Genomic DNA, 27,695 nt, shown 5'->3' with positions numbered 1-27,695 from the left:
GAGTTCAACTCAGGTACAAGGAGGGAATGAAAAAAACCCAAAAATGTACTTACAACCTACAACCCTTCCACAGGGCAAGAGCTGTGTGTGCAGCTGGAGATGCAGGCAAGGAACAGCCCCATGGGGGTACAGGCACATGATGGACCTGCTCCTGTCTGGCTGAACAAGGGCAGAGGCGCAGCAGGGAGGGGGAGAGGAGCAGGAGGCTCTGCAGAGTGAATCACTCCATTATATTGGAGCAAGAGAAGCAGCTCTGTGTCCCAGAGCTGGGTACAAGCAGTGCCATTCTGTGCTCGCTGCCACTCGATCCCTGCACTGCTGACACCTACAGAAACCCCACAGCCCCCACCCCACCCCTCTTGCCTTTCTTTGTAAAAGGAAAAATCAACACCAGCGAGCAATCAAAGTCCAAGTGGGAAAAGTAAATACCCTCTTAGCCTCCCCTCCAGGAGGCAAGTAACAACCCCCCCTGTGACCTCTGTGGCACAGCAGCAAACAGAGCAGTGAGAGGCTCTGCAGCAGCTGGCACACTCCACACTTCCCAGCAGCTTTGAGTTCATTAAACCCTTGGCCTGGGTGTGATTGCCAAGGCTACAGCACAATCCCCTGCTCCTCAGGGCTGCCTGGGCACCCAGGATGCCCTGCTTGGGTGGGGACAAGCCCTGAGGGGAGCAGGGTCCTCTGCAGCAGCACTTGTCACCAACCTGCTCCAGTGGCACAGCCAGGTCCTGCACACCCTGTTCCAAGGTGGGGAGAGAAAGGAAAGTGCCTTAAATAAGTGCCAAAGTGGGCATCTGGGTTATTTCAGGGCCTGCCTCCTTTTACATGCAATGAAAAAACCCCAGAGCAGTGTGTAATACAAAAAGCAGGGTGCAATACAAAAAGCAGGGTGTAATACAAAAAGAAGTGTGCAATACAAAAAGCAGGGTGTAATACAAAAAGAAGTGTGCAATACAAAAAGCAGGGTGTAATACAAAAAGAAGTGTGCAATACAAAAAGCAGTGGTAATACAAAAAGCAGTGTGCAATACAAAAAGCAGTGGGTAATACAAAAAGCAGTGTGTGATACAAAAAGCAGTGTGCAGTACAAAAAGGAGTGGTAATACAAAAAGCAGTGTGTAATACAAAAAGCAGTGGTAATACAAAAAGCAGGGTGTAATACAAAAAGCAGTGTGCAATACAAAAAGCAGTGTGCAATACAAAAAGCAGTGTGTAATACAAAAAGCAGGGTGCAATACAAAAAGCAGTGTGTAATACACAAAGCAGTGTGCAATACAAAAAGCAGTGTGTAATACAAAAAGCAGTGGTAATACAAAAAGCAGTGTGCAATACAAAAAGCAGTGTGTAATACAAAAAGCAGTGGTAATACAAAAAGCAGGGTGTAATACAAAAAGAAGTGTGCAATATCAAAAGCAGTGTGCAATACAAAAAGCAGTGTGCAATACAAAAAGCAGTGTGTAATACACAAAGCAGTGTGCAATACAAAAAGCAGTGTGCAATACAAAAAGCAGTGTGCAATACAAAAAGCAGTGTGCAATATCAAAAGCAGTGTGCAATACAAAAAGCAGTGTGTAATACAAAAAGCAGTGTGCAATACAAAAAGCAGTGTGCAATAAAAAAAGCAGTGTGCAATAAAAAAAGCAGTGTGTAATACACAAAGCAGTGTGCAATACAAAAAGCAGTGTGCAATACAAAAAGCAGTGTGTAATACACAAAGCAGTGTGCAATACAAAAAGCAGTGGTAATACAAAAAGCAGTGGTAATACAAAAAGCAGTGGTAATACAAAAAGCAGTGTGCAATATAAAAAGCAGTGTGTAATACAGAAAGCAGTGTGTAATACACAAAGCAGTGTGCAATACAAAAAGCAGTGTGTAATACACAAAGCAGTGTGCAATACAAAAAGCAGTGTGCAATACAAAAACAGTGTGCAATACAAAAAGCAGTGGTAATACAAAAAGCAGTGTGCAATACAAAAAGCAGGATGTAATACAAAAAGCAGTGTGTAATACAAGCAGCAGCTGATGCCAGAGGACAGGCTGCCCCCTCACTTATTTCAATGCAAAGGTGTGTGGGAGGAGAAGTGTGGAGTCACTCTTGGAGGCTTACAGAGAAATCTGAGCCTCGACAGCTTTGCAAACTCCTCTCCCCTTCCCCCCACGTGTCCTCAAAGAGCACAGATCGGTGTTTTTGGAAGTTCCTGCTCAGGATGTGGGAAGGGATAGAGCAAGGCAGGCTGTTTGTCAGCTGAGCCTGCTCCCTGCACCACCTCCTGTGTGCCAGCACTGGGGCTGAGCCACTCACCAGGATGAGCAAGACAGAGCCCCATTCTCTGTGTGGCCTTGGGGACACCTGGGATCCTTCCTCAGTCCAGGCCAATGCCATCAGACTGGATGAGCCCCTTTGATGAGAGCTGGGGATGGTGTCAGAGGCCAGCCTGGAACCACCCTCTGCCCCAGGGCACAGCCTGGCTGCCAGTTTGCCCCCAGCAGGGACATGCTGCTCCTCCTTACCTTTTTTTCAAGGCACTTGTTCAAAAACAAGAAGTAACAGCATTTCTGTAGTGGGGGCAAGGCAGGAACAGAAGAATCCTCTCAGGCAGAAGCAAATTCCTCCCTTCCTCAACTCATTTTCAGCAGTGACATCCCCAGTGTGGACAAGGCCTCTGGGGGCATGGCAGGCAGGCAGCCCCTCCACCTGGCACCAGGGCCTCCCACAGTCCCACCCTCCCTTTCTGCTGTTTGCTTTGTGGTGGGAGAAGGTGGGCACAGCCAGCCCACACCTGGAGTGACAGGCAGGGATCCACCCTGGGGGGTTTGCATGGATTTTTCTTGGGTTGCTGTTGTTAATTGCTGCTGTTAAGATGTGCAGGATGTCTCTGCTTCAGCCCGTGTGTCTGAAGAATGAGTCAGAGCTCTTCCGTTTTTGGTCTGGAAGTAGTTTATTAATTCTTATCTATAAAGTTTTCTTTCTGCTCAGCAGGGCAGCCACAGGCACTCTGTGTTGTCCTTTTATACTACAAACTACCTATAACACATTTACACTGAATTCCCAATACCTATCACCTGTGTTAGACAGTGCACTTCTACTCTAAACCAATCCCAAAGTGCCAACAGCACTGCAGGAAATGGAGAACAAGAAGAAGAAAAAAGGCTGGGCACGCCCAAGTTCCTCCATCTTGTCTCCATAATCCCCATACCAAAAATCCTAAAATCTACATTTTTCACCCTGTGATCATTTTGTTATTATACTATTTAAACTTTTGTGACTTTCAGGTCCCCATACAAAGCTGGTAACTTGCTCCAGGGGTCATAATCAAACCCAGAGGTGTTTTGGGCTGTGTGCCAGGGTCTCTGAGTCCCCGGGGGGGTCCTCAGCAACTCTGGACACCCAGAGGGATGCACTGAGCTCTGACAGTTTTTATTCTCCTGCAGGACCACACCAGATGCCACCAGTAACCTTTGCTTGTGGTGCTGTGCCATGGGTGGCTGCTGGTGCTGTGTGCTGGCACTGTGGGCCAGCAGCTCCTGTAGGAGCCCTTGCTTGGAAATGCTTCCAACTCCCCCACCTCACCCTGGGCTCCTGCCACCACCATCAGTGACCTCCCCACGCCACTGCCCAAGAGCCTGCAGGCCAGCCTGCCTCAGTTTCCCCACCCAGCCGGGTCAGCCCTGCAGGGAGGCACCCAGGGAACACCCACATGGGACACTCCATCTGTCTGGAGCTCCTTCGTGCTTTTTCAGGAGAGGCCAGGGCAGCTGAGAGCTATTCCTGGAAAGCCTAAAAATGCCACGGCTGAGTCAGCACCGAGGCTCTGCCTGCACCAGGCCATGGAGGGCTCCCCCAACAGCCCTGCAGGGCTGAGCTGTGCCAGGACACCGCTGCCAGCAGCCCCTCAGAGGAGGCAGACAGACAGACAGACAGGCAGGCAGACACAGAGGCAGGGACATGGAGGAGCAGCCCAGACACACATCAATGTCACAGGGAGGGCTGTGACAGCAGACAGCTCTCTCTCTCTCTGTCCCTGTGCTGCAGGCTGGAGCAGTGCCAGCCCCCAGGGCTTTTGTTCCACATCCCTGCAAGCCAGCACAGCAAATGCCAGGGTCAGCTTCAAAGCCATCTCTGCTGGGGGACTCGGGTCTAAAGGCAGCATGGACACTGTCCCATCTCCATCCCACTGCTCCCCTCCACCCTCCCAGGGCCCAGCTGTCCTGTCTGGGTGCAGACATGGGACAAACCTACAAGTCCAGGGCAGTAATTCCTGAGCATGAAGGGCAAATCCCCCGTGGCTGCAATCCCACACACACAAGGACTGCCCACCCTCTCCCCCTCTGCTGGGAATCAGGCTGAGAGCTCTCAGCAGCTGGGTCCACACAACTTTATGGACACAACAAGCTGAAGAGCAGAGTCAGTGACTGTGAGTACCCAGCACACTGCTCCAGACCAGCTGCTGATACCTGGGCTGGGCTTTCCTTGTGATCTCACTGCAGCTCTGCAAGGCAGGACAGGAACAGCACCACAACACCTCAGTTTCCAATCCCACAACTCCACAGGGGCAGAATTTCCCTTCAATTCCCTACACCTAAGGTAAACCAGGCACTGCTGTTTCCTCCCTCACTGCCTGCAGCTGTGGCAGCTCTGGAGACATCAGCTGCCCCTTCAGTGCCACTCCCAGCCCAGGCTCTGTGAGCAGCTCCAGGGCAGAGCCAGCAGCCCAGCCCTGCTGCCAGCCCCAGGCTCTGCTCAAGGCTGGCACAGCCTGTGATACCAGTGGGTGACAGAGAGGTGTACAGGAGTCTGGCTCCCAGAAAACCAACAGCCAAAAGATCAGGGTTTCCCAGAAACACTTCAAGAACTGGGACTACCAAATTTTGGCCACATTTGGATGTCAGGCCTTCAAAGGGCACACTTCAGCACAAGGTTTTTCTTTCCATCCTTCCCAGTTCACTCTAGTCCTAGTAATCAAGGGGATGGCTCCCAAGGGCAGCCCCACAAGAACTGACTGCCAAAGCAGCTATCAAAGTTTTCAGAGGCTGCAAGCCCCACAAACAGCACACCCACCTCTTCCCACTCCACCTTCCTGCCCAGCTTGCCCAGCACACAGATCTGACCACAAGATCACAGCTCTCCCTCCAATCATGAAATATTAGAAACAAAAGTTGGAAGGAGCATTTCTCAGTGCAGTTGCAGGTTTAAACCTCTCCACAAGTCCACACTCAGTTGCAGCCTTCATTTCCTAACTCATCTAAGCCTGCCACAGATATCTTTTATGAAAAATCCTTTCCTTAGAATTTTTTCTCCTGAGAAGCTGGGAGGCCTCAGCAACAAAATGGAAACAATGGTTATCTGCTGCTGTGGAATGCAACAGGTGGAGCTGTGATTGGCTCATGTGGTTGTTTCTAATTAATGGCCAATCACAGCCCAGCTGTCTGGGCTGTCTCAGTCAGACACAAGCTTTTGTTATCATTCTTTCTTTTTCTATTCTTAGCTTGCTTTCGGATGAAATCCTTTCTTCTATTCTTTAGTATAGTTTTAATATAATATATATCATAAAATAATAAATCAAGCCTTCTGAAACATGGAGTCAGATCCTTGTCTCTTCCCTCATCCTGGGACCCCTGGGAACACCACCACATAAGCCCAATGGTGTGCAGCACCTTACAGACCCCTGGGACTGTGCCCCCACCCTGACACCACAGCTGGGCTCTCTGTGCTCAGCACATCCAGAATCAGGCAGGAATGGTTCCCATTGCCCTCCCAGGCAGTTTATCTCTGACTGCAGCCCCCAGGCTGTGAGCCAAGAGCCAGCCACCCAACTGTCTCCCGTGGCAGGGACCTGAGAGCCAGCAGCCCTCTCGGCAGTTGCTGCAAGAATGAGCTCAGTCTCCCCACGATGCTGAAAGCTCTGCTTGGGAAATTGCTGAGCTAGCAGAAACTGCCATTTCAGTTTTACCCGTTTCCTGTTACTTGACAAAACAGTATCAGAGGGCTGAGCTCCTGCTACCCTGGGCTTCTGCCATGTTCCTGCTACAGCCACTGCCTTCAGCAGGTGAATACTGGCACATCTTGATTTCAACAGGAGCCAGGGCACAGCATGAATTATTTGTGGTAAGGCTGACCTATTTATCAGCAGAAAGACAGCATTCATTCAGGCCCAGATCCCCCAGAGGCTCTGGTGTCACTTTACCCATAGGACAATACAACCCCATCACTATCTCTGTCCATCTCACTGGGAGCAGGGGTAACTGCCCTAGGCTGATCCTGCCACGCTCCCAGAGCTTCTCCTGGAGCACAAGTGACACATCCACACCCCCTTTCACAGCAAACCACTGGCTTCTGCTGACCAGCTTTGATCAGTCTTGTGTGAGCACCATAAACACATGTGGGAAGCAGAGCAGGGTGAATGTTGCAGACATGTTTTATGAAAAATCATTTTTTTTAGGATTTTTCCTCCTGAGAAGCTGAGAGACCTCAGGAACAAAATGTAAACAATGATTATCTGCTGCTGTGGAATGCAACAGGTGCATCTGGGATTGGCCCATGTTGGTTGTTTCTAATTAATGGCCAAACACAGTCAGCTGGCTCAGACAGAGTCCAAAGAACAAACCTTTGTTATCATTCCTTCCTATTCCATTCTTAGCCAGCCTTCTGATGAAATCCTTTCTTCTATTCTTTTAGTATAGTTTTAATGTAATATATATAATAAAATAATTAATCAAGCCTTCTGAAACATGGAGTCAGATCCTCATCTCTTCCCTCAACCTGAGACCCCTGTGAACATTGTCACAGGTGAATTCACAGAGAATTGAGACAGGGAGTCCCTGTGACAGCTCTGCTTCAGGCAGACCAGGCCAGAGGATGCCAGCAGTGTTTGCAGGGTGGCTGCCAAGCTCTGCTCAGGATCCTTCCCTGCACAGCTCCTGCTAAGCTCTTGTAGTGTCTAACCCTGGCTCCCATGCTCTGTGCACAGGCCAAGGCAGCCTGTGAGGGGTTTTTCACATTGAGGGGATGCTGAAATCTTGGTGATGTGTTTCTGTAAAGCTTCTCTGAACTCAGATCTGCACCAGGCCTTTAGGGACCATACCTTTGTCTGCCAGGGACAGCGTGCTGTTGAAGTACTGCTCCTCCACAGTCCAGGCTGTGTCATTGATCTTGTTGGACACCCCACAGGATCCAATGCAGCTCACCTTGATGGCTGTGGAGAGACAGGACACACGTCAGCACTGGGAGAAAGCAAAAGCTCAGGCTCAGACCTGCCTCAGGTACTGCACTGTGCAGGAGCAGTGCTCATGAAAACACACACGTGGTGGGAAATTGGAGCAGAGGAATCAGGTCATGCTTTCATTCCAAAAGTGGGTTTTCCAGCACTCCCAGCACAACTGAGCACTCCCTGCTACCCCAGTGCTATTTCTAGGTACTACCACCTTTGAAACCCTCAAGCTGGTTTCCTTGCACTGAGGAAGCCTTTAGCAGCAGTGACTGCAGCTCCCTGACAGACAGAACTCTCTCCCAAATGCAGCAGTGTTCCCTCCCAAAACGTGCACCAGCCTTGGCACTCTGGCTGAGAGCAGAAGCCTTGGGTGTCACTGTCCAGACAGGGATGAGCAGCCAAGGACTCTGCTGCTGCTGCCACCCCACAAGGAGCCTGGCATCCCACTGAGGGTCTCACCATCCCTGGGAGGAGGGAGCCTGGCATCCCATTGAGGGTCTCACCATCCCTGGGAGAAGGGAGCCTGGCATCCCAATGAGGGTCTCACCATCCCTGGGAGGAGGAAGCCTGGCATCCCATTGAGGGTCTCACCATCCCTGGGAGGAGGGAGCCTGGCATCCCACTGAGGGTCTCACCATCCCTGGGAGGACAGACATGTTTGGCACAAGCCCATTCAGCAGCTGAACAAGGGCTTCAAAGAGCCCTGTCTGAAGCAGCAGCAGAGAGCTGAACCCCCCAGTGCAGCCTGAACAAGCTCTGCTGCTTGAATTCACAGCCCTGTCACCCTCAAAGGGCATTCCCAGCCCCTAGGAGCCTGCTCATGGGTTCAGCTTTAATGTCTTGCAGCAAAAATACTTTGCCATTAACACTTGTCCTGCATCAGGACCTCCAAAATGTCCATGCACACATCACTTCCCAGCCAGCCAGCAGTTCTAAGGGAGTGGCTTCCTCCTCTGTTGGAGACACAGGGCTCAGCAAAGCCACACAGCAAGGTCTGGAAGCACCAGAGGGGCCATCTGACCCTCCCAAAAGCAAGGACAGTCATTTGAGCTATGTTTGTGCCTTGCCTGGAGAAAGTCACCCCAAGAGCTCAGCCTGCAGCTCCCAGAGGAGCTCCCCACAGACATTTTCAGTTAGTCTTGGCCAATACTCAGCAGGTTGAAATTAGATTCTGATGTCGACACTGGACCACAGGGACAGACAAACGTGACAGACTGGCCTTGCTGCACAGCAAGAGATGATCTGCACTGCTGCCCCCACACAGGGAGGACACAGGCAGACCCATCACGGCACAAACAGAGCCCTCAGGGCTGTCCCAGTCTCAACACCTCCCACCTGAATCCCATCAGGTTTTGCAAGAGCTGGAGCCCACACAAGTCCCTTACCCCAGTGGCCAGGTGAACAGTTCTGCTGGCAGAAAGGTGACAGCATCCACCAGACAGACTCTTTGCCTGTTTGACCCATCAGCTCTCCTGTGTTCCAGCTGCATCCACAGGAAGCATCTCCCTGGGAGGCAGGTGGCCAGTTTGTCTTGGCCTGGGAGCTCTCCCCTCCTCAAATGTCCTCAGCCCTGTTGATATCAACACCTCCACCCACCAACCCAAACACTGAGGGCTGGATGTTATTGCTGCTTGCAAGCACCTCAAAAGGCTCTCCAGAGCCCCTGCCTGGCCAAAGTGACTGACCCAGGACAGGGTGAGAAGACCCCAAAACCAGCCCTCTCTGCAGGGGCAGCTCATAGTTCATACCCCAGTGACAGCCAGGGGGTCATGCAGACAGGTGGAATGAGCTCCTCAGGGCTCAAAGTCTGTAACCCCACAAGGAAGAACAGCCTCCCCCTCAGATCTCCTGCCATACCCCCACAGCTGATGATGACTGTGAGATGAAGAGCCCCTTGCAGTCCAAGTGTTGTTCTACACTCAAGGACAAAGGATAAGCAGCTCCAAATGCCAACTCTCATCATCCAGCATCAATACAGCAGCAAGGCTGACACATCACTGCCTTGTGTCTGGGATGTGCTTCAGCATTTGCAAGGCAGGCAAAGATCAGGATGGCATGGCCTGGGATGGGAACTCCCCCAGCACAGCACAGAGCACACCTGAGCTGATCCAGGTGCCCTCCTGAGGTGAACCATCACAATGAGCCCTCCCCACATCCCCAGGTGACATCCAATCCTCTCTGTTGGCAGGTGGCAGAGCCAAAGCCACAGAGGGGCCTCAGCATCAGGAGCAGGAAAGGCTTTAGCAGGGTGGTGTCCTGTGTATCTACACATTGGTGCCAAGCTCGGACCTACTGCCACATCTCTGGGCGCACAACAAGCCTGTCCCACTCTGAATTAGCCCACAGAACACAGATGGATCCAGTCAAACCAAGCCCAGACTCACCCACTCCATTCCCTCATTTTCACACAGGAGATGTGAGCAAGAAAAGCCCAACCAAAAACTGGAGAACGTTCACATCCTCCAGGAGCAACAGCCCCTGAGCAGGCTCCCCCTCAGCCTCCCTGCACAGCAGGAGTTTACAGATCAGCACCATCTGTTCAATGCCCAGATAAGGGGCCCACAGGCTCTGATTGCAGCCTGATCCTGCACTGTGGTGAGGAGGCTCTGCTGCTCCAGGGAGGCAGGTGGGTGGGGATGCTCAGGAAGCCAGGCTGTGGCACAGCTCCCTTCCCACAGCACACAGGCTCAGCAGGCAGGGGCAGTGGGTTTGCAGTCTGACACCCAGAGCCAGCCCTGCCTGGGGCCCTGCTGCCATGGTCAAGGGCTAAAGTCAGACCATGTCCAAAATTCCCTCTACAGCTTGCTGAGGGGTTTTCCAGCACAGGAGCTGCCAGCTCCAGGGCTTCCCCATTAACCACTGACATCCCAAACTGCATGGTCACAGCCAGCCTAGAGGGGAGGGACAGTCCCCAGAGGCATTGCTCTGGGGCTCTGAGGGGTTCCAGTCCCTCAGCCCCACCAAACCCTCTCCAGCCACATTCCCTGACCATCACTCACCCTGGGGTTGCCTTCCAACCCCAAGCAACAGAAAGCAGCATTTCAGGCTGAAAAGTTTGAAGGAGTTTCACTCTCCCCTTCCCTCTACACCCCCAAAGTCCTCAGTGTCCCCTCACCAGGCACACCAAGTCACCACACTTGGGACAAGCCTTGGAGCAGCTCAGAGGGCAGAGATTTGTTACACAGCATCTTCTCCAACCTGCTCCAGACACATGAACACCCCATACCTCACTGGGGAAAAATGGGGTGGACAATAGCTCTGAGCTATTGCCCCACAGCTGACAGTGTGGCTGGACACAGGGATTGCACAACCCACCTCATCCCCCAGGCCCCTGCAGGGTGGGTGATGCTGTCCAGGACAGCCACAGAGCCCCCCAGTTTCATGCCCAGAGCAGGAAAGACTGGCAGCTACAGGGCCAGGTTATCTGGGAGGCTTCAGAGGTGCCTGGTTCAACAGATCAAACCATTCATCTCACTCCTAACCAGGTTTTGGAGCAGTGGACCATAAAATCAGCCTCTCCATGAGCATCCCATGAGCAGAGGGAGATACTGGGGACTTGCCTGGCTCAGTCTTGTACAGGCTCCTGCCCACAAGCAGGAGGAGGGACAGGGATGTGTGACAAGCACAGCTCAGGAATGTGGCTCTGGGGGCAGCTGGAACCCAAAAATGGCACTGTCAGGATGGACCTGGCAAAACCAGCACCATCACAGCTGCTGCAATGGAGCCACCTGAGCACAGAGATTGTCAGGCTGCCTGTCAGGAAGCAAAATGCACAGTCTGAGCCTTTCCAAGGAAATCTTGGAAGTGCCAAGCAGCAGACAGAGGAAAAAAGAATAGTTTGTGTATCAGAATAGGCCAGTTCCAGTTATTAGAGACCCATTAAAAATGCCTCTGGAATCCAGGGCTACCAGTGGCCCCAGTCAGCTCCCTCCTGCTCCCTGTTTACCCAGGCTGATTTGAATAAATACAGGAAAAAAACCAAGTCCAAAAACTGTAAGGGGAGGGGAAGGGGGAGGCAAAGAGAAGAAATGAAGGATGAAGCCATGCAGAAGGCAAGAGCCCTTCACCCCAGAGTCCCTGAGGGACTGAGGGAAGCGGGCAGCTCCTCATCCAGCCAGACACATCTTTAGCAACACGCTGCAGCACGCGCCAAGCGCTGGAAATAAAAGGAGACAGCTCAGCCATATCCATCTCTGCACAAAGTAAAAATAGAGATGCCAGGAGCTGGGCACGTCTGCCTCCTTCCAAGGTGATTTAAGGAGAGCAGGCATAGATTTCAAACTGCTTTTTCTCCTCACCCAGTGAGTTGCCCTCCTCAGGGGAGCTGGTGTGGCACCTTGGGCACGAGGAAAGGACAGCACACACATCCCCTCCTCTGCCAGGGGCATGGGGTGTGTGCACATCCCCCTTCCAAAATCCAGCCATGTGCTGAGCCAGCAGAGGCTCAATGGTCACCCTGCACTCAGCCCCAGTCCCAAGTGAACTTTCAAGTGCCACCTGTGTCACAGACCTGCTACAACAGGTATGGGCAGAGGGGGAGGGAAGAGGCTGCTGCATCTTGGTCAGCTTGGATTTTCTAGGTCGGGCAGGGGAAGCAGCAAAACCAGTTTGTAGAATCATTAAATATCCTGAGCTGGAAGGAACCCACAAAGATCCCCCAGCCCAGCCCCTGTCCCTGCCCAGCCCCCCCAGCAGCCCCAGCCTGGGCACCCCTGGCAGCGCTGCCCAAAGGCTCCTGGAGCTCTGGCAGCCTCGGGGCCGTGCCCATTCCCTGGGCAGCCTGGGCAGTGCCAGCACCCTCTGGGGGCAGAGCCTTGCCCTGATCTGCCCTGCCCCTGACACAACCTGACACAGCTGGAGGTGGCTGTTGCAGTTGGCAGCAGCTCAGGCAGGACAAACAGACCCTCCTGTCATTCCCTTTCCTCTGCGAGGACACATGAAGAGCTGGCAACTGAGCTCTGAAATGGCACTGAAATGGCATTTACACACAGCCTGGGGTTTTGCCAGCTGAAGCTCACCCAGGTCACCACGTGGCCTCAGCCATGTCTGCTGCACCCAGAGGCTCCAGCTGTCCCTGCTGCAGGGCCGGAGGGGCCCAGCCCTGCACACGTGGGATGAGATGGATGGCAGAGCCACACAGCCCAAGGGACCAGGGCACGCTTTAGTGACAGAATCAGAGGGCACCCAGGGACTCAGATACCCTCTGGAAAACTCCTGCATGCCTGGATGCAGCTAACAAGGGAGCAGAGGAGGAGAAAGTGCTGTGGGAGTTGTGGGAGTCAAGTGAGTGTGCATCAGAGAAATCTTCACTTCATGGGAGCCAGCCACAGGAAGGCAGAGCCCCCCTCCCTCATCCCTCTCCATCAGAGCCACGGCAGACAGTGATCACCAGATTTTAACAGATTCTCTCAAGCTGCCAGGAACTCTCCAGAGCTGCAGGGACTCAGAGCATCCATGAGCTGGGAATGAACCATTTTCCATCCCAGGGAGCAGGAGCAGCCTTGGGAGAAGGGGGTGAAGGATCCCCCTGAGCCCCAGCCCCTCCCCAGAGCACGGCAGGAGGGACCTGGTTTTGGCAGAAGGATGGGCAGCAGGATGTCACCTCAACACAAATCACCACTGCTCCACCTTGGAGTGACACCTCTGGGTTCACAGAGATCACAAATTTGGATTCACCCTGAGATCCTCCAACCCTGCATCTGTGTGAAGATGAGGGGTCTGAGGTTCCCCACACTATCAGCCAAGCAGGCCCAGATAGCAGTGGGAAAATGGGAAGCCTGGGAGAGAGCAAGACCCACAGGCAGAGCAAGTTACTCTCAGTTTGTAATCTGTACTATCAGACTGGGTAATTCCTAGAAAAGTTCCATGAGAAGTGGACACCAAGAGGGGCAGGATGAGGTTTTTCTACTGATGGCCTTTACACAGAAGCACACCCAAACAGCTCCAGACAGAAAGGACTGAGCAGGAAGGCTGGGAACTCACGAGATACACACAAGTCCCTCGTGCATGAATATATTGAGACACTACTAATTAAACCAACAGCTCCTAATTAAATCCCAGCTGTCCCCATCCTTCTGGGTCCATCCTGTCAGTTCTTGAGACACAAATAGTCTTGAGCATTTCACAAGCCAGTGAGGCAAGAGCAGAGCTTACAACAAGTGCTGGAGGCAGCAGCAGGTTTGGCACAAGGTTAAGGATTGTCTGGGGAGGTTTTTGTCTTCTTCCTTCACAAGAACCCAGCACAGAGCAGGAAAGGGATCTGACCCCTAACATGGAAGGGGAGGAGTTGTCTAGAAGTGTAGTCTGTGCTTTCCATCTCAAATCAAACCCAAGCCTGCAGCCAGGCCCTGGGATGTGGCTTGTCTGGAGCTGACACACAGGGAGCAGCATCTCCCACAGCAGCAGCATCTCCTGGAGCACTTGGCTGCTGCTCCCCGTGCCCCAGGGCTCATCCCACCTCCCACAGCCATCACAAGCTCTGCTCAGAGGCTCAGACAGGCTCCCAGTGAAATTCTGAGTGGTTGCTGTGTCTGACCCCTCTCTGTCCCACAAACTTCAGCATCATTTAGCCCCCAGGAGCAAGAGCAACCTCTGCTGTTCAGCCATTCCTTCCCCAGGCTGGCACTTGCCCTCTGCACCTACAAGGGGTTGGGCCAGCCAAACCCCTCACAGCAATGCATGAGAATCCATGAATGTCAAACAGAAAAACTATTTCTGATCTCTCTCTTTTAGAACTTTTTTTTTCCATTTCTGAACATGTAGAATTCACATGAACTTTGTATTTTTTGAGTTTTACACCACTTCATTCAAAAACTCTCAGACCAATTAATCCTTTAATTTCCTCGAATATATCTTTTTTCTGTCAACTCAATATTACAAGCAGTTCCTAATGCCTTTTTTGTGCCAAGAAAGTTCCTGAAAATAAATCCTTAACTGTCAAATATCCTGTTTCTTACAAGACACATTTAGACTGATGATTTCTGAAGATCTATCCTCCTTAAGTTGTCCAATTAAATTATTTTTTAGAATTATTATGCTTTATTTTGGGGTTTTTTAGAATTATTATGCTTTATTTATTTTTGGGTTTTTTAGAATTATTATGCTTTATTTATTTGTGGGGTTTTTAGAATTATTATGCTTTATTTATTTTGGGGGGGTTTTTTATTCTTTGTGCTATATACTTTTGGGCACAGATTTGTTACTCAGCATCACAAGGTATATTTTTTCTGCTTTATACTTTGCATCTCACATTCTAAGAATCATATTTTTCCTCCCTGACCTTTCAATGTGCTGATTCTCAGGGCAGCAGAGGCAGCCCTGCAAATCCAAGCTCAGTAAATGTGACCCCAAGAGCCAGCAGTGCCTGTTCCCCTGGCTGTGGCAATAGGGCACACCTTATTTTTTATTTATTTTTTAGAATTATCATGCTTTATTTATTTGTGGGTATTTTAGAATTATTATGCTTTATTTATTTTTGGGGTTTTTAGAATTATTATGCTTTATTTATTTTTGGGTTTTTTAGAATTATTATGCTTTATTTATTTTGGGGTTTTTTAGAAATATTATGCTTTATTTATTTTTGGGTTTTTTAGAATTATTATGCTTTATTTATTTTGGGGTTTTTTAGAAATATTATGCTTTATTTATTTTTGGGGTTTTTTTTATTCTTTGTGCTGTATACTTTTGGGCACAGATTTGTTACTCAGCATCACAAGGTATATTTTTTCTGCTTTATACTTTGCATCTCACATTCTAAGAATCACATTTTTTGCTCCCCACACTTCCCTCCCCGACCTTTCAATGTGCTGATTCTCAGGGCAGCAGAGACACCCTGCAAATCCAAGCTCAGCAGATGTGATCCCAAGCAGTGCCAGTTGCCCTGGCTATGCCCACAGGGCTGTCTGTGTGTATCCAGTGCCAGGCTGAGGCAGGAGGACACACCTGAGTGTCCCACCCAACCTGCAGGAAGCCCAGAACCCCCTAAAGAACCCCACATTGTAGGAAGGCTGAAAGAACTCCTCAAAACAGCCTGGAAAAACCACCTGTAGCAGCTCCAGGGGAGTGACAGCTCTGCCACAGGGGCAAAGTGACCCACAGCCATTATTTCTGCTGTGCATTAATCATTTCAGCCCAGCCTGAGGAGGGGCAGCAGTATGGACACACAAGGATGGCCTCATTCCAGCACTGGGCAGGTGTGGACCTGCAGAAAAGTAGAAAAAAAAATCTTCTAAGTCCTTTCCCAGGTAGGTCAATCCTTCCCCCCATTAGGAGCATTTTCTTCCATCAGGCTGAGAGCAGCAGGAAAACCCACATTTTCCAGCTCCTCCCCAAAACCAAGGGTCAACATAAATCCTGAGACAAAAAAGCCAACTCTTGGGCTCCTGTTTAGAACAAGCTCCTGCTCAAACCAAAGGTTTCTCTCCCTTGTGGAGCAGACAGGTTTATTTATAGCATCACAGTGTTTTATCAGCACGCTGGCTGCCCTCAGAGGAAGGGGGTCATCTCGAACATCTGGAATTAAATCCTCAGCTGAGCACACTTAACAAGCCTGGCTGTGCACACACTGGGCTGCAGGGGGAAAACTCAGCAGAGAACAAGGCCACGCAGGCTGTGGCAGGGGGATGAACACGTGCCACCAAGTCTGTGCCTTGGATGTGCCAGAGGCAGCTCCTTAGCAACAGGCATGAAACAGTGTTGTGGTGTGCTGTAATGTCCTGTTTTATTAGACTTCCAGGTCACCTCCCAGGTGTGCCTGTACCTCTCTCCCTTCCCCCTTGCCCCCTTGCTGAGTGAGTCCTGTCAATCAGGCTGAACATTCCAGCAAGGCTTGGTGTGGTTGGTCAAGTTCAAAGGATGCCCCTATGCCCAGAGGTCATTGGCCTTTCTGGGTGTCACCTTCCCCTGAGACCCTGCCCCTCTCACCTGGTTGGTGGCTCACCTGTACCTCCCCTCCCCCTGTCCCTGAGCTTAAAAAGGTGATCAGAGCATGCGGCCGAGGTTCTGTTGGAGCAGTTGCTCACATTTAGGCCTCTGTAACCATGGAATAAACCTCTGGACATTAAACCCTCCAGCAGAATCCTCTCCTTTTTCTCTTCACCATCGCCTGAAGCCATTCCTCCTGAGGTAACGGGGTTCCTAACAAGCCTGGACTTGTTCAGTGCCCAGCTGCAACCTCCAGCAAGCCAAGGTATCTCTGGGGTGACACACCGCAGTTGCTGCCTTTGGCCCAGCAGCGAGGGTCAGACTGGCCCAGGCACAATCTAACTGGGAATATTGGGAGCCTTTTTCCAATAAAACAGCACAGCACCTGCACTCAGGGCCTGAGTGAGGGAGGGGCTTCACCCCAAGCAGCCCCTCAGCCCAACCCCACCGTGCTGCTGCTACAACCTCCTCACTGCTCCCCAAACATGCTCCAGAAGGGGATGCTGGGGTAGTCCTTTCTCCAATACTGCCTCTTGCAAAACCAGGACAAGTTTAGGACTTTTTCTAAGCTCCAGACTGATGTAGGCCCCAGTGCTGAGGCAGACTGGGGAACAGGAGGGGAAAAGTGGTCTCTCAAGCAGAGAGAGCCCACAGTGGCAGAGGTGGTTGTACCATAAGAGCCAGGCAGGGCAGAGGCTGGACATGTCCTGGCAGTGCCTCAGACCAGTTTTGGGAGCCCAGACTTTGATGCCATCCTAAACAGGTGGCACAGTCCAGCAGAGCTGCTCCACACAGTGCCACACCCGGGGCACAGGTCAGCGATGCCATTCCTTGGGTACTCCTGCAAGGAGAGCAGCTGTGCCCCACCCCAGCATGCTGAGGGACCATCCTCTTCCTCCCAGGCCAGGCTGGCAGCCACAGGCACCCTGACAGGCTGGGAACAGCCAGATCAAACAGCAGTGAGAAACTGCTTGGCACAGAGAGGCAGATCTCACATCTCCCAGGAATATCTCCATGCCAGCCACCCACCTGAGCCACGCTGGCAGCACTCACAGCCTCCTCCTCTCCCATCCATCCCTCCAAGCACTGGAGGGGAAAAGCAGAGAAGTTGCAGAGGAGCAGAAGGCTGGAGGAGAGATGGAGGCAACATTTCATGAGGAGCTTCAACTGCTCCAGGGTGTGAAGCCAACTTTTATCTCAAAAGATTTCTTTCCTTTCTGCTAGTCTGGACAGAAATTCAGAGTGGGAAACTGTGACCTGTTTGGGGACTGCAGAGCCTGCCCTCCTCCTAGAACTGCATTTGAGGCTCACTTCTGTTCAGGCCATCCATGAGGATGCAGCCTCTGTTGCTCTCAGGGATGGACTGGGATGGGACCAAGCTCCAGGCAGCCAGCACAGGAACATCTCATATTTAGGATCTCATTAGGGCCCAGAAAAGTTTTACTCATGCTCCCCTGCACAAGACAGATTGATTTTAATAAATTTAATGTAGATTTAATTTACTCCATCTTTCCCAGGGGACCTAGGTAATAAGCTGGATTTGGTGAGCCCTGAATTTAAGTAAGCTATCCTGTTCAAAGTGAAATAAGGCTGTACATACAAAAGCAGTCAGAGCATCTTAATCTTCAGCACTTGGCCCCTAGAGCAGCCCCGTGGGAAGGGAATGCAAGTCCCACATGCCCAACATGCAGCCAGACAAGTGGAACAGAATCAGCAGCTCAGCCTGGCTCACAGGAATGCTGATGGATGCCAGGACCTGCCAGCACTCAGCACTTCAGCCAGACAGGGACCACAGCCACCCTTCCTCAGACTGAGCAGTGCTAAAACAGAAGTGAGGAATGTCATTTTTTTATAGCTTGCCCAAAGTGAAATAGGTTTCCACCCAGCACTTAACACTACTTTAGGCCAGAGGAGTTAAGATATTCTGGTACAATTGACTTGGCTGTCTAAAAAAGGAAGAAACTCCACCACAACCTACCACAGAGCCCTGCAGGTTCTGGGGGAATGTGCTGGATGCTGATGTAAAAAACCACTCCTTTAAACTGATGAACAAACTCAATTGTTCTTTCCCAGCAAGTGCAAAGCCTGGCACCTTTTCCCACCTCACTGGCAGAACAACTCCCGTGGAAAAGGAGCAGCTGAGCTCTCTGATGTGCTGGGAACACACCTCTGTCCTGGGAACATGCCTCTGTGACCCCACAGCCTGAGCAGGTCTGGCAGCTCTTTGCCCAGACAGCCCCTCTGCCCCCACCATGGAGCATCTCCCTCCACGCTGGTGCAGCAGCCACTGCAGGAGATAAACAGGCACTGATCAGGTTCCCCTGCTCACCACAAAGGGCTTGATTCACCAGAGCCTACTCCCTTTTCAGACTCTTTCTAAATAAATGCTTCAAAGACTTCTGGAAATTCATGCTTAACAGGCTTACTGTAATTCCAGAGCAGCAGGGCTCCTGTGGGCCAGGCTCTGCTGTGGGACTGAGTCACGCTCATTTTCTTCTGACACTCTCAGATACCCTTTCCTAAGAGGTAAGGCTACAAATCCTGTGGGCTGATGCTCATTTTGGGGGACCCTCACTGCCACCCACAACACAGCCAGGCACAGCTCTCCTGGCCTCAGCAGCAGACAGCCCTGCAGATGTAAGGTGCAGCAGAGATGACACTTCTGCATCCCCTCCTGGGGCTCAGGGGATGCTCCTGGGCACAGATTCACCATCACCCACTCTCCAGATGAGGAGCACATGCAAAGTCAGCCCAGCACCTGGTGGGCAGCAGGTCTGTCACAGGCTGGGCACCCCTGGGGCTGCAAGGACTCAGCACAGAGCACATTGTCACAAGCCAGTGTCCTGAGCAGTCCCCTGCCTCCACAGCAGGGGAAGGATTAAAGCAGCACACTCAGGACTGCTCAGCCATCCTGGGAACAAGAGTTTTGGTGTGAGGGGTTTGAGCCCACTTACAGGGAGATGAGACAGGAGCAAGGAGTCAGGCAACCACATCAGGGTCTGCCCTCCTGCACTCCAGGCACTGAACTCCCAACTCAGCACACAGAACTGCTGAGACACCTCCAAATGATTTAGTGCTGCTGCAGCTCCCAACACGAGCCAGCAGCCAGCTCCCCTCCTCCTAGAAGGGGAAGTTTTTTCCTGAAGAGCCTTATTTACAAGCAGTAAAGCAAGCCTGCACTTAGTGCCTCCTCATCCTGGCTGGATACCAGCACAGGCAGGTTCTTGCTGGGGAGGCAGGAAGGCACAGCATGGGATGAGAGATCCCAGCTCCACCTGCTCCCTGCTGAAGATCCCAGCACAGGATGAGAGATCCCAGCCCCATCTGCTCCCTGCTGAAGATCCCAGCATGGGATGAGAGATCCCAGCATGGGATGAGAGATCCCAGCCCAGGATGAGAGATCCCAGCTCCACCTGCTCCCTGCTGAAGATCCCAGCACAGGATGAGAGATCCCAGCATGGGATGAGAGATCCCAGCCCAGGATGAGAGATCCCAGCCCAGGATGAGAGATCCCAGCATGGGATGAGAGATCCCAGCATGGGATGAGAGACCCAAGCCCAGGATGAGAGATCCCAGCATGGGATGAGAGATCCCAGCCCAGGATGAGAGATCCCAGCTCCACCTGCTCCCTGCTGAAGATCTCAGCACAGGATGAGAGATCCCAGCATGGGATGAGAGATCCCAGCCCAGCATGAGAGATCCCAGCTCCACCTGCTCCCTGCTGAAGATCTCAGCACAGGATGAGAGATCCCAGCATGGGATGAGAGATCCCAGCCTTACCTGCTCCCTGCTGAAGATCCCAGCCCAGGATGAGAGATCCCAGCCCAGGATGAGAGATCCCAGCACAGGATGAGAGATCCCAGCACAGGATGAGAGATCCCAGCCCCATCTGCTCCCTGCTGAAGGTTCCCCATTGAGCTCTCCTGCACTGCTTTTGCACATCTCAGTTGTCAAGAAATCTCCCAAGCCCAGCATCTTCAGAGAAAACAGCCAGAATCCACTTCACTAAGCAGAAGAGCTGCTCCTATGATTTTCTTTGATGCCATTCAACACAAGCAGCTGGATTCTCTATTTATAGCAAGATCATCAGTTTGGAAAGACGACTTATGTTCTTGTTATCACCAGAGCACCAGATACATAACAAATCCTCGCTGTGCTGGGAGTGCTACAAGTTGGTAAGAGAGCCCTCATGGTCAGGCTGGGCTCCTCAGAGATCCAAGCAGACAGAAAAGGAACATCTGGGACCTGAGCTGCACCTCTGGCACTGACATTCAGACCCCTGCTGATAACTCCCATTGAGGAGGCTCCAATTTCTACCCATACACTGAGCATTCCTCTCCAGAGCTGTTACCTTCCAAACCAGTTTTATCCCACTCTTATTGCAGGGAATATTTGGGACTCTGGAGCATGAACAGTGAATTGCTGCAGCATTGTAACCTCTGGTCTGAGCTGCCTGAGCCAGAACGACTGTCAGAGAGCAGAGTGCTGTCAGCAAGAACAAAGGAGGGGAAGTCATGAGCATTAGTGCTCCAGAAATGATTCATGCTTCTTGGAAACAGATTTTGCTACAGATATCTGACAAACTCCGGTTTTTAACAAAGATTAAGGTGCTCAGAGATCAGGGTGGTTTTAAACCATATCTCTAAATAATTCCAGGTTGGCACTAGCTTGCAACCCTCATCTTGTTGAGGGGGACAAAAGCAGCTCAATACTTACCTTAGGACACCCCATATCCTCTCCACTGCCATCATGCAGCATCTCAAGATCCCAAATACCTGTGACAATTTACTCAAGCTATGGCCATTCCTCTGCACAGAGCAACATCCAGCCATAGGTACCCACATTGGGGTGAAAGGGCTCTACCCACAAACTTAGGGACAACAAAACACCTCAGTCCCAGCTGACTTGTGCACCCCATCACCTACTTTAATTTGCCATAGAGAGAGTGGGGAATGGGGATTTGCTGTTTAAAAGCCATCACAAGCAGACAGAAGCCTGAACACCTTTGTGGTGTGGACCCATTTCACCTCTGGTTTGGATCCTGAGCACATGCAGGCACAACTGTAGAAATATGCTGACTGGCAACAGTCTGGTCCTTTGCTCATTTTCTCCTCTCCTAAGCACTCTGCATTTCTGCACGAGAGATTTGAAGAGTGACAGATTTTAAGAGCAGCACAAAGAGGCAATTAACTTCCCCAGCAATTCCTGTTGCCAGACTCCAGAGGTCACAGCAGTAGCCTAAAGGCTGCACATTGGATATCTCAGCAATCAGCCCTCAAGAAAAGAGGCACCAAACCAAACCCAGCCTGTGACAGGTTTGCTAGGCCACTTCAGGAGGAGCTGCCCTGAGCAGGAGAAGGAAAAGACCTTCCCCAGTGCCTGGCAGAGCATCTTTCTCTGTGCTCTGGCACAGGTCTGCAGCACAACCATTTACCATTTAGATGGCACAATGTCATCCCACATTTTGAGAGTTTAGCCATTTTCATTCCCTATGCTTCACACAAAAGGTCTCTACACTTCTACAGGTTACAGAACAGCTTAAAGGCAGCTTACCACAAACTGGAATTGGAGAATTCTCTAATCAATGAAACACAATATAACACAGGCACACCTGGAAAACAGATAGACAGTGCTGCCTGCAGTTCAGGCCACCTGCTGTGGCCAGGTTGGATACCTTCATAGCACTGGGCTATGTCAGAGTGCCATGTTTTGAAGGAAGAACAGGAATGTTTCTAATAAAGAAACATCTAAATGTATCTAAATGACCCCATTCCCTTCATCTCTTGGAAGGGCCTCTCTGGATAGTAGAGGATGATCCACATGTCCATCCTCCTCTTACTGCCCATGAGAGCCTCTAGCAAGACTTCACCAAGCCAAGTGACAGCTCTGTGTCTTCTACACACCTACTTCTTCCCTGGGGATGACTTAGAGCACAAAGCATTCCACAATAGCTCCGAGTGGAGCACACCCATCCATGCACCTCCCTGTCGGTTTCTCGGCTGTTTTATGGCCTGGAAAGGCCCGGGGTGGCCTTGGGCAGCCGGCGCTTCAAAGGACGAGGAGAGACTTCAGATCTTTTCTTGGTCTTCAGTGTTTATTAATTGTTTATCTAAAAGATTTTCTCTCAGCCCAACAGAGGTCTGCACAGCAGCCAGCCATGAGCACACTGAGAGCCCCCGGGGCGGTCACCTATCTTTATACCCGAAGTTACGTATACAATATTTATCATTTTTCCCCAATATCTTCTACCCTTATTGACCAGTGCACTTTTAGTAATAACCAATCCCAAAGTGCCAACATCACCACAGAAGATGGAGGCCAAGAAGAAGAAGAAGAAGAAGGACAGGACACGCCCCAATTCCTCCATCTTACTTCTTTAGACCCCCCTGTACAGAAATCCTAAACCCTGTGTTTCACTCTAATTAACTTATCCCTTCACCATTTATCCCAGTGAAATCCTCCCATCCTCATACAGGGGTCGTCTCCCGTGCAGGATCAAAGTCCAGCCACCAGACACTTCTGGCAACATTCCAGGACTCCCGAGCCCCCCAAGGGTGGTCTCGGTCACTCTGCACATCAGTCCTGAGGTGCTGAGATCCCACACCTCCCTGGCTGCTCAGGGACAGGGAGCTGCCTTGGGATGAGAGGGATGGAAACCCACAGGCTTCCTCCTCCCAGCCAGGGAGCCTCCCTGCCGCCTACCTGACTCCAGCCCAGAAAGACAAGCTGCATCTCTGACGGCTCTGCGCCGCTCCAGGGAAGGGATAAGCACTCACACCCCGTTTGTCACACTTGGAAGCAAATCAGACAGACAGAACTCCACTCCACTTGTCCTCCCATTTTGTTAAACAAGGGATGGGAGGCCGTGGCACGTCTCCCTGCCAAGGAAAGCAGCGAGCAGTTTTTCAGCTGAGCAGGAGCGGGGAGAGCGGCTCGCTGCAGCAACAGAGACACAAACCCAGCTCGTGATTAGTTATTGACTCCAGAGGAGTTGCAGCTCTAGCAGCAAGCCAGCCAGGAGAGCAAAAATCCCTCTTTTATTCCCCAGCCTCAGACAGACTTGGCCACACAGCTCCCTGCTGTCTCACTTCACACAGTGAGAAAAGAAAATTAATCCAGCTCCCCTCCAGCAGGAGCCATCCAGCCTGAGGGAGTGATGCTGCAGGGCCACCCCTGAGCATTCCTGAGCCTCATCCTGGCACCCACCACTGCTGGTGGATACCAGACAGCTCAAGGACCTCGTGGGACATTGCCAGGATCAGCAGGGACAGTGCCCTTCAAACTCTGAGGCCTAGCTCAGCTCTCCCCACAGTGCCCCCCAAAGCAGGACCAGCCATGGGGTCCCTGCTGCCCCCATGGTGAGTAGGTGACCCAGGGATCCCTGCTGCCCACACAGGGATTTCCAACCCTCCTTTACAGGAGAGAGCCAGACCCCTGTGCAGGGACTGAATCCACCTTTTCCCAAGCCAGAGCCTTCCTGCAGGAACAATGTTTCCCACTGTACCAGAGGTCAAGTGGTAGGAGAATCGTGGCCAACAAAGTCCTTTGGTGTCATCCCTTCCCCTCAGGAAGGGCACAGGTCACACACACGTCAGAACCATCAAACCCAAATTTCTCCCTGCTGCCCTTCTAGGGAACAGGAGTTACCTTAGTTTGGACACCTGACCCGGGATTTCAGAGCCCTGCTCTTCATCCCCCTTCCCCACCAGCTTTCTCTGTCCTCCATATGAGAATATTTACTACATTTAAGATCAGAGAAGAAAATTATGATTCATGGGCTCTTCTCTCTGTGGAAATGGGAATTATGTATCTGTATTTCTAGAGCATGAACAAACATGAGTACTTGTGTCTATAGCTTTGTAGATCAAGGAAGTGATTTTAAAGTCAACTCATCCCTGCATAAACCTGGACAGCCAAATAACAGAGTGGGGAATAGCAAAGTGCTGAAATCTGCCCAGGAAAGCACTTGCTGTTTCTTTGCTCTTGGTGACCTGGCAGAGAGGGCTGTTATTTTAACATTATGCTGGTTGAAGCCTCACTGAACGGCAGGCAGGACCAAAATAATCCACATGGCCCCTGGAAGCCACAGAGTTGAGAGGAAAGTGCTCCAGCATCTCCAGGCAGCACAAGCCTTTGTTCCCACATGCTCCTGCCAGCAACCAGGACTGCCTGCCCTGCTCCAAGTGAACTGGCTTCCCTCCTCCTTCCCCACAAATTAACTCCATCTCCAGCTGTCCCTGCACAAGCTTCCTGTAAGATTAATTATTCTTTGTACACACACGTTTGATGATTTACCCAGCAAACCAGGCACAATGATAAGGAATTCTCCATTTCCATCAGCGCTCTCCCCTGAGGCTCAGAAGTTTTCTGGGCAGGTCCTTCACCCTGGCACAGGCACAGGAAGAAGTGTGACTCCTCAGAAGGCCCACGTGGGTCACCAGGACCAGTCAGTGTTTGTGATGCTGCTGCAAGGTCAGCTGAAGAAGATGTGCTCCTGAAGAGCCCTCACTGCCAGTCAGCAGGGCTGGCACTGACGCCAGTCTGAGTGGGAACATGAATGATCCCAAAAGGTGTGTCCCCAGCCACGCTGCCCCATGACCCAGGATTTCTCCTGTCTTTAGCAAGGCACAACGAGCTGTGTTTGTTTGCACTGTCACCTTTCAGAAGGTGTAATTTACAAGAGCCAGAAGTTACCGTGTGAGGAGTCACCTAGAGGCTGGTTCCGGCTGTGACCTCACACACCAAGCACCGAGGAGTCACCGCGCCGGGCTCAGGAAATGGAAAGCACCAAATTCAAATTGTGGGGCTGTGGGCCAGACCTACCAGGGGTGAGGACTTTGTGACTTCTCCTGGAAGCAGTTTATTAGCCTGGAAAGTCACAGTTGGCCACAGAAGGCGTGTTGGGGGGTATATGTACAATGTAAGATGAGTTGGTGCCACCCAGCTCTCCCCACAGCCCAGCAGGAAGCCAGAGCCTGTCGGGCTGTCTGATCCCTCCTGTGCTGAGCCCACAGAGCTCTACAGGGCTCACAAGTCCCTTTAAGAGCTCTTACAGCAGATAGTCACCTGCTGGAACACCAAAAGGATGTTTCAGCAGCTACATGAGCCTCTTCCTCTGAGGGTGAGACATTTCCTTCATCCAGAAAGGAGAGGGTGCCCAAGAGATCAAGTGTGGAGGGTTTAAGCACCAGAGACCATGAGATACACAGCAGGAGGGAGAACACACAACAAAGAGTCACTTTGTGCTTGGCAGAAGTTGGTTTCACATCCAAATGTGACTTAACTGGGTGAGTTCTGACACAAGTAATGGAAAGTTTCTACCCCAGCTCATGAAGCCACGGTACAGGAAACAGCCTAGAAGAGCTGCTCAGTGACCTTAGCACAACAAAAGCATCAACCACATGGAGCCCACCTCAGATTTTGGCTGGATGCTCCTGACAGCTTTCCTAGAGCTCAGCTACCCCAGCTCTTACCAAAATCCCTGCACTGACCCCAAACACCAGATCCCACAGCAAAACCCTTCATGAGTTCAGGAACTGCACTTAACAGCAGACCCTGATGCTTCTCAGAATCAAACCACTAAGGAAGCAGAAAGAATGTCTAGAACAACAACACACTTTTCTCCTTCCCTACAACACCACCAGGAAGCAGAGGAGAGCTGGTGTAGAGCAGAACCTGGCAGGTCCTCTCCAAATGGGAGTTGTAGAGGCAGCAGCGAGTAACTTTGGCCAGCACACCAAACCCTGCAAGGCCAAACTCCTGTCCCTCCCGAGAAGCACCTTCAGGAATGGGTGGAAGGCAATGGGATGGGCCGAGGAGGGAAGTCAGCCAGACTTCATTAAAACATCTTTGCTGGAAGTACATCTGGGAGTGAGTACTCTCCACTGAGATAAACGCTGGATCTGCAACTGTTTTGCTCTGACAGGAGTTAAACAGGCTACAAGTTTACACATGTCCTAGATACTTTTTTTTTCCACCAGGAGCTTCCAAAAGCTATTGCAGACAACTGGGAGAGGTGCTCTCAAAAGCAAGGCACAGGCAAGCATAGGCACCATCATGCAGGCTGACAGCTCTTGAACAGAGACTTCGCATTTTACATTACTCGGTCTTTTTTTCCCCCTCCAATAATTTGTTACAAAGGAAGCAGCATGCACACACAAGAAGCAAGCAAGACCTCAGGGAAAACAGCAAATTGGTTCACATTTCCACAGCGCTGAGCACAAAGCTGACTTGCAAATGCGAATGACTTCTCCCAGGCGGGGGAGGAAGCTCCCAGTTTGGATGATCCGAGCCCAGCCGCTCATTTCCCTGCAGCCCATCCCCATCCCTGTGCCCTGACAGACGGCACCATGGTCTGAGCGTCGCGTGGAGCAACAGCAACAACAACCCCACAGCCCAACACGTCCTGCTCCAGACCACTGCTGCCCAGCGGGGACTCTCAGCACCTCGTACACACCGCGAACATCTCCCACACCAGCACAGCCACAACACCCAAGTTCGTTCGAGATGTTACAGCACGGCTGCTCGCTGCGGACGGTGCCTGCGAGCCTGGGTGGGTGCCGCTCCTGCCAGGACACAGCAGCGCCCATGTCCCCTCTCCTGCCGAGGCAGGGGTGCTGCCCACCGGGACACGGCATCGCCCACCGGGACACGGCACATCGCCCACCTCCTGCCATCCCCCTGCCCTAACACATTCGGGCTCCGTCCACCCCAGGGGCACCAAGCTCGGGGTTCGGGCGATGCCGGCAGCCCTGGGAAGCCGCAGGACTCGGGGAAAGCAGAACGAGACGGGCGAGCCCCTCCACCACCTCCCGCTGCCACCCTGGGCACCCGCCAGCTCCGGAGGCTGCTGTGGCTCAGCCCCGCGCTCGGCTGTTTTGGGAAGGGGGCTGGGAGGATGTTTCCTTATTTATGGGATAGGAGCAAAAAGTAAGAGGAGGAAGCGGAGGAGGAAATAATCCAGCAGGTTGCTCCCACCGGCCCCTCCCGGCCGCCGCATGGCAGCGGGGGCAGCAGCGATGGGGCAGCCCCGGAGCCGCCGGTCCCCAGAGCCGGGGAAGGGAGCCCGGCCGCTCCCCGGGGCTCCCGGCGGGCCAGGTCAGCCCGTGAACCCCTCCCTGGGATATCTGCCCCGCCGTGTGGCCCCGCGGGCACAGCAGGGCACGGCAGGCCGCGGGCTCACCTCGGTACTGCAGCGAGCCCGAGAGCCGCACGGTGACGGTGCCGGCCAGCGGCTCGCCGGGGCTGTAGACGACGCGGCTGTCGCCCAGGCGGATCTCGAAGAGCTGCACCTTCCCCATGGCCGCGCCGGCCCGGCCGCTCTGCTCCTCTCCGCTCGCTCGTACCTGCGGCCCGCGCTGTGCCTGCCCCGGCTGGCGGGACCGCCCCGCGCCCGCCCCGCCCCGGCCGCGCTGAGGGAGCGGGGCGGGCCCGAGGCGGCGGCGGCGGCCGGGCCGGGGGCTGCGGGTGGGTCCCCGAGTGCCGAGGGAAGGGGGCAATTGCGCGGCCAGGCTGAGGGAAAGGAGCAGGCTGTGGGGCTGGGCTGTGAGGCTGGGCTGTGAGGGAA

At 52.3% G+C, this 27,695-nt stretch overlaps 1 protein-coding gene across 1 annotated transcript in view; it reads right to left on the bottom strand.

Moving 5' to 3' along the window:
• ARRDC1 (arrestin domain containing 1) overlaps nt 1–27,478 on the bottom strand; it is a 45,485-nt gene extending 18,007 nt beyond the window's left edge. The window contains exons 1-2 of the mRNA XM_063174396.1: nt 27,312–27,478; nt 7,082–7,192 (exon numbers count right to left, since the gene is read on the bottom strand). Coding sequence (XP_063030466.1) covers nt 7,082–7,192; nt 27,312–27,429 — 229 coding nt within the window. The 5' untranslated portion in view covers nt 27,430–27,478. The remainder of the gene's footprint in view (nt 1–7,081; nt 7,193–27,311) is intronic.
• Nucleotides 27,479–27,695: the final 217 nt, after the last annotated feature.

The sequence above is a fragment of the Melospiza melodia genome, chromosome 22 (assembly GCF_035770615.1).
Source record: "Melospiza melodia melodia isolate bMelMel2 chromosome 22, bMelMel2.pri, whole genome shotgun sequence".
Classification (NCBI taxonomy): domain Eukaryota; kingdom Metazoa; phylum Chordata; class Aves; order Passeriformes; family Passerellidae; genus Melospiza; species Melospiza melodia.
Note: the sequence above shows the minus strand (reverse complement) of the source record. Positions and strands in the feature narration are given on the sequence as shown.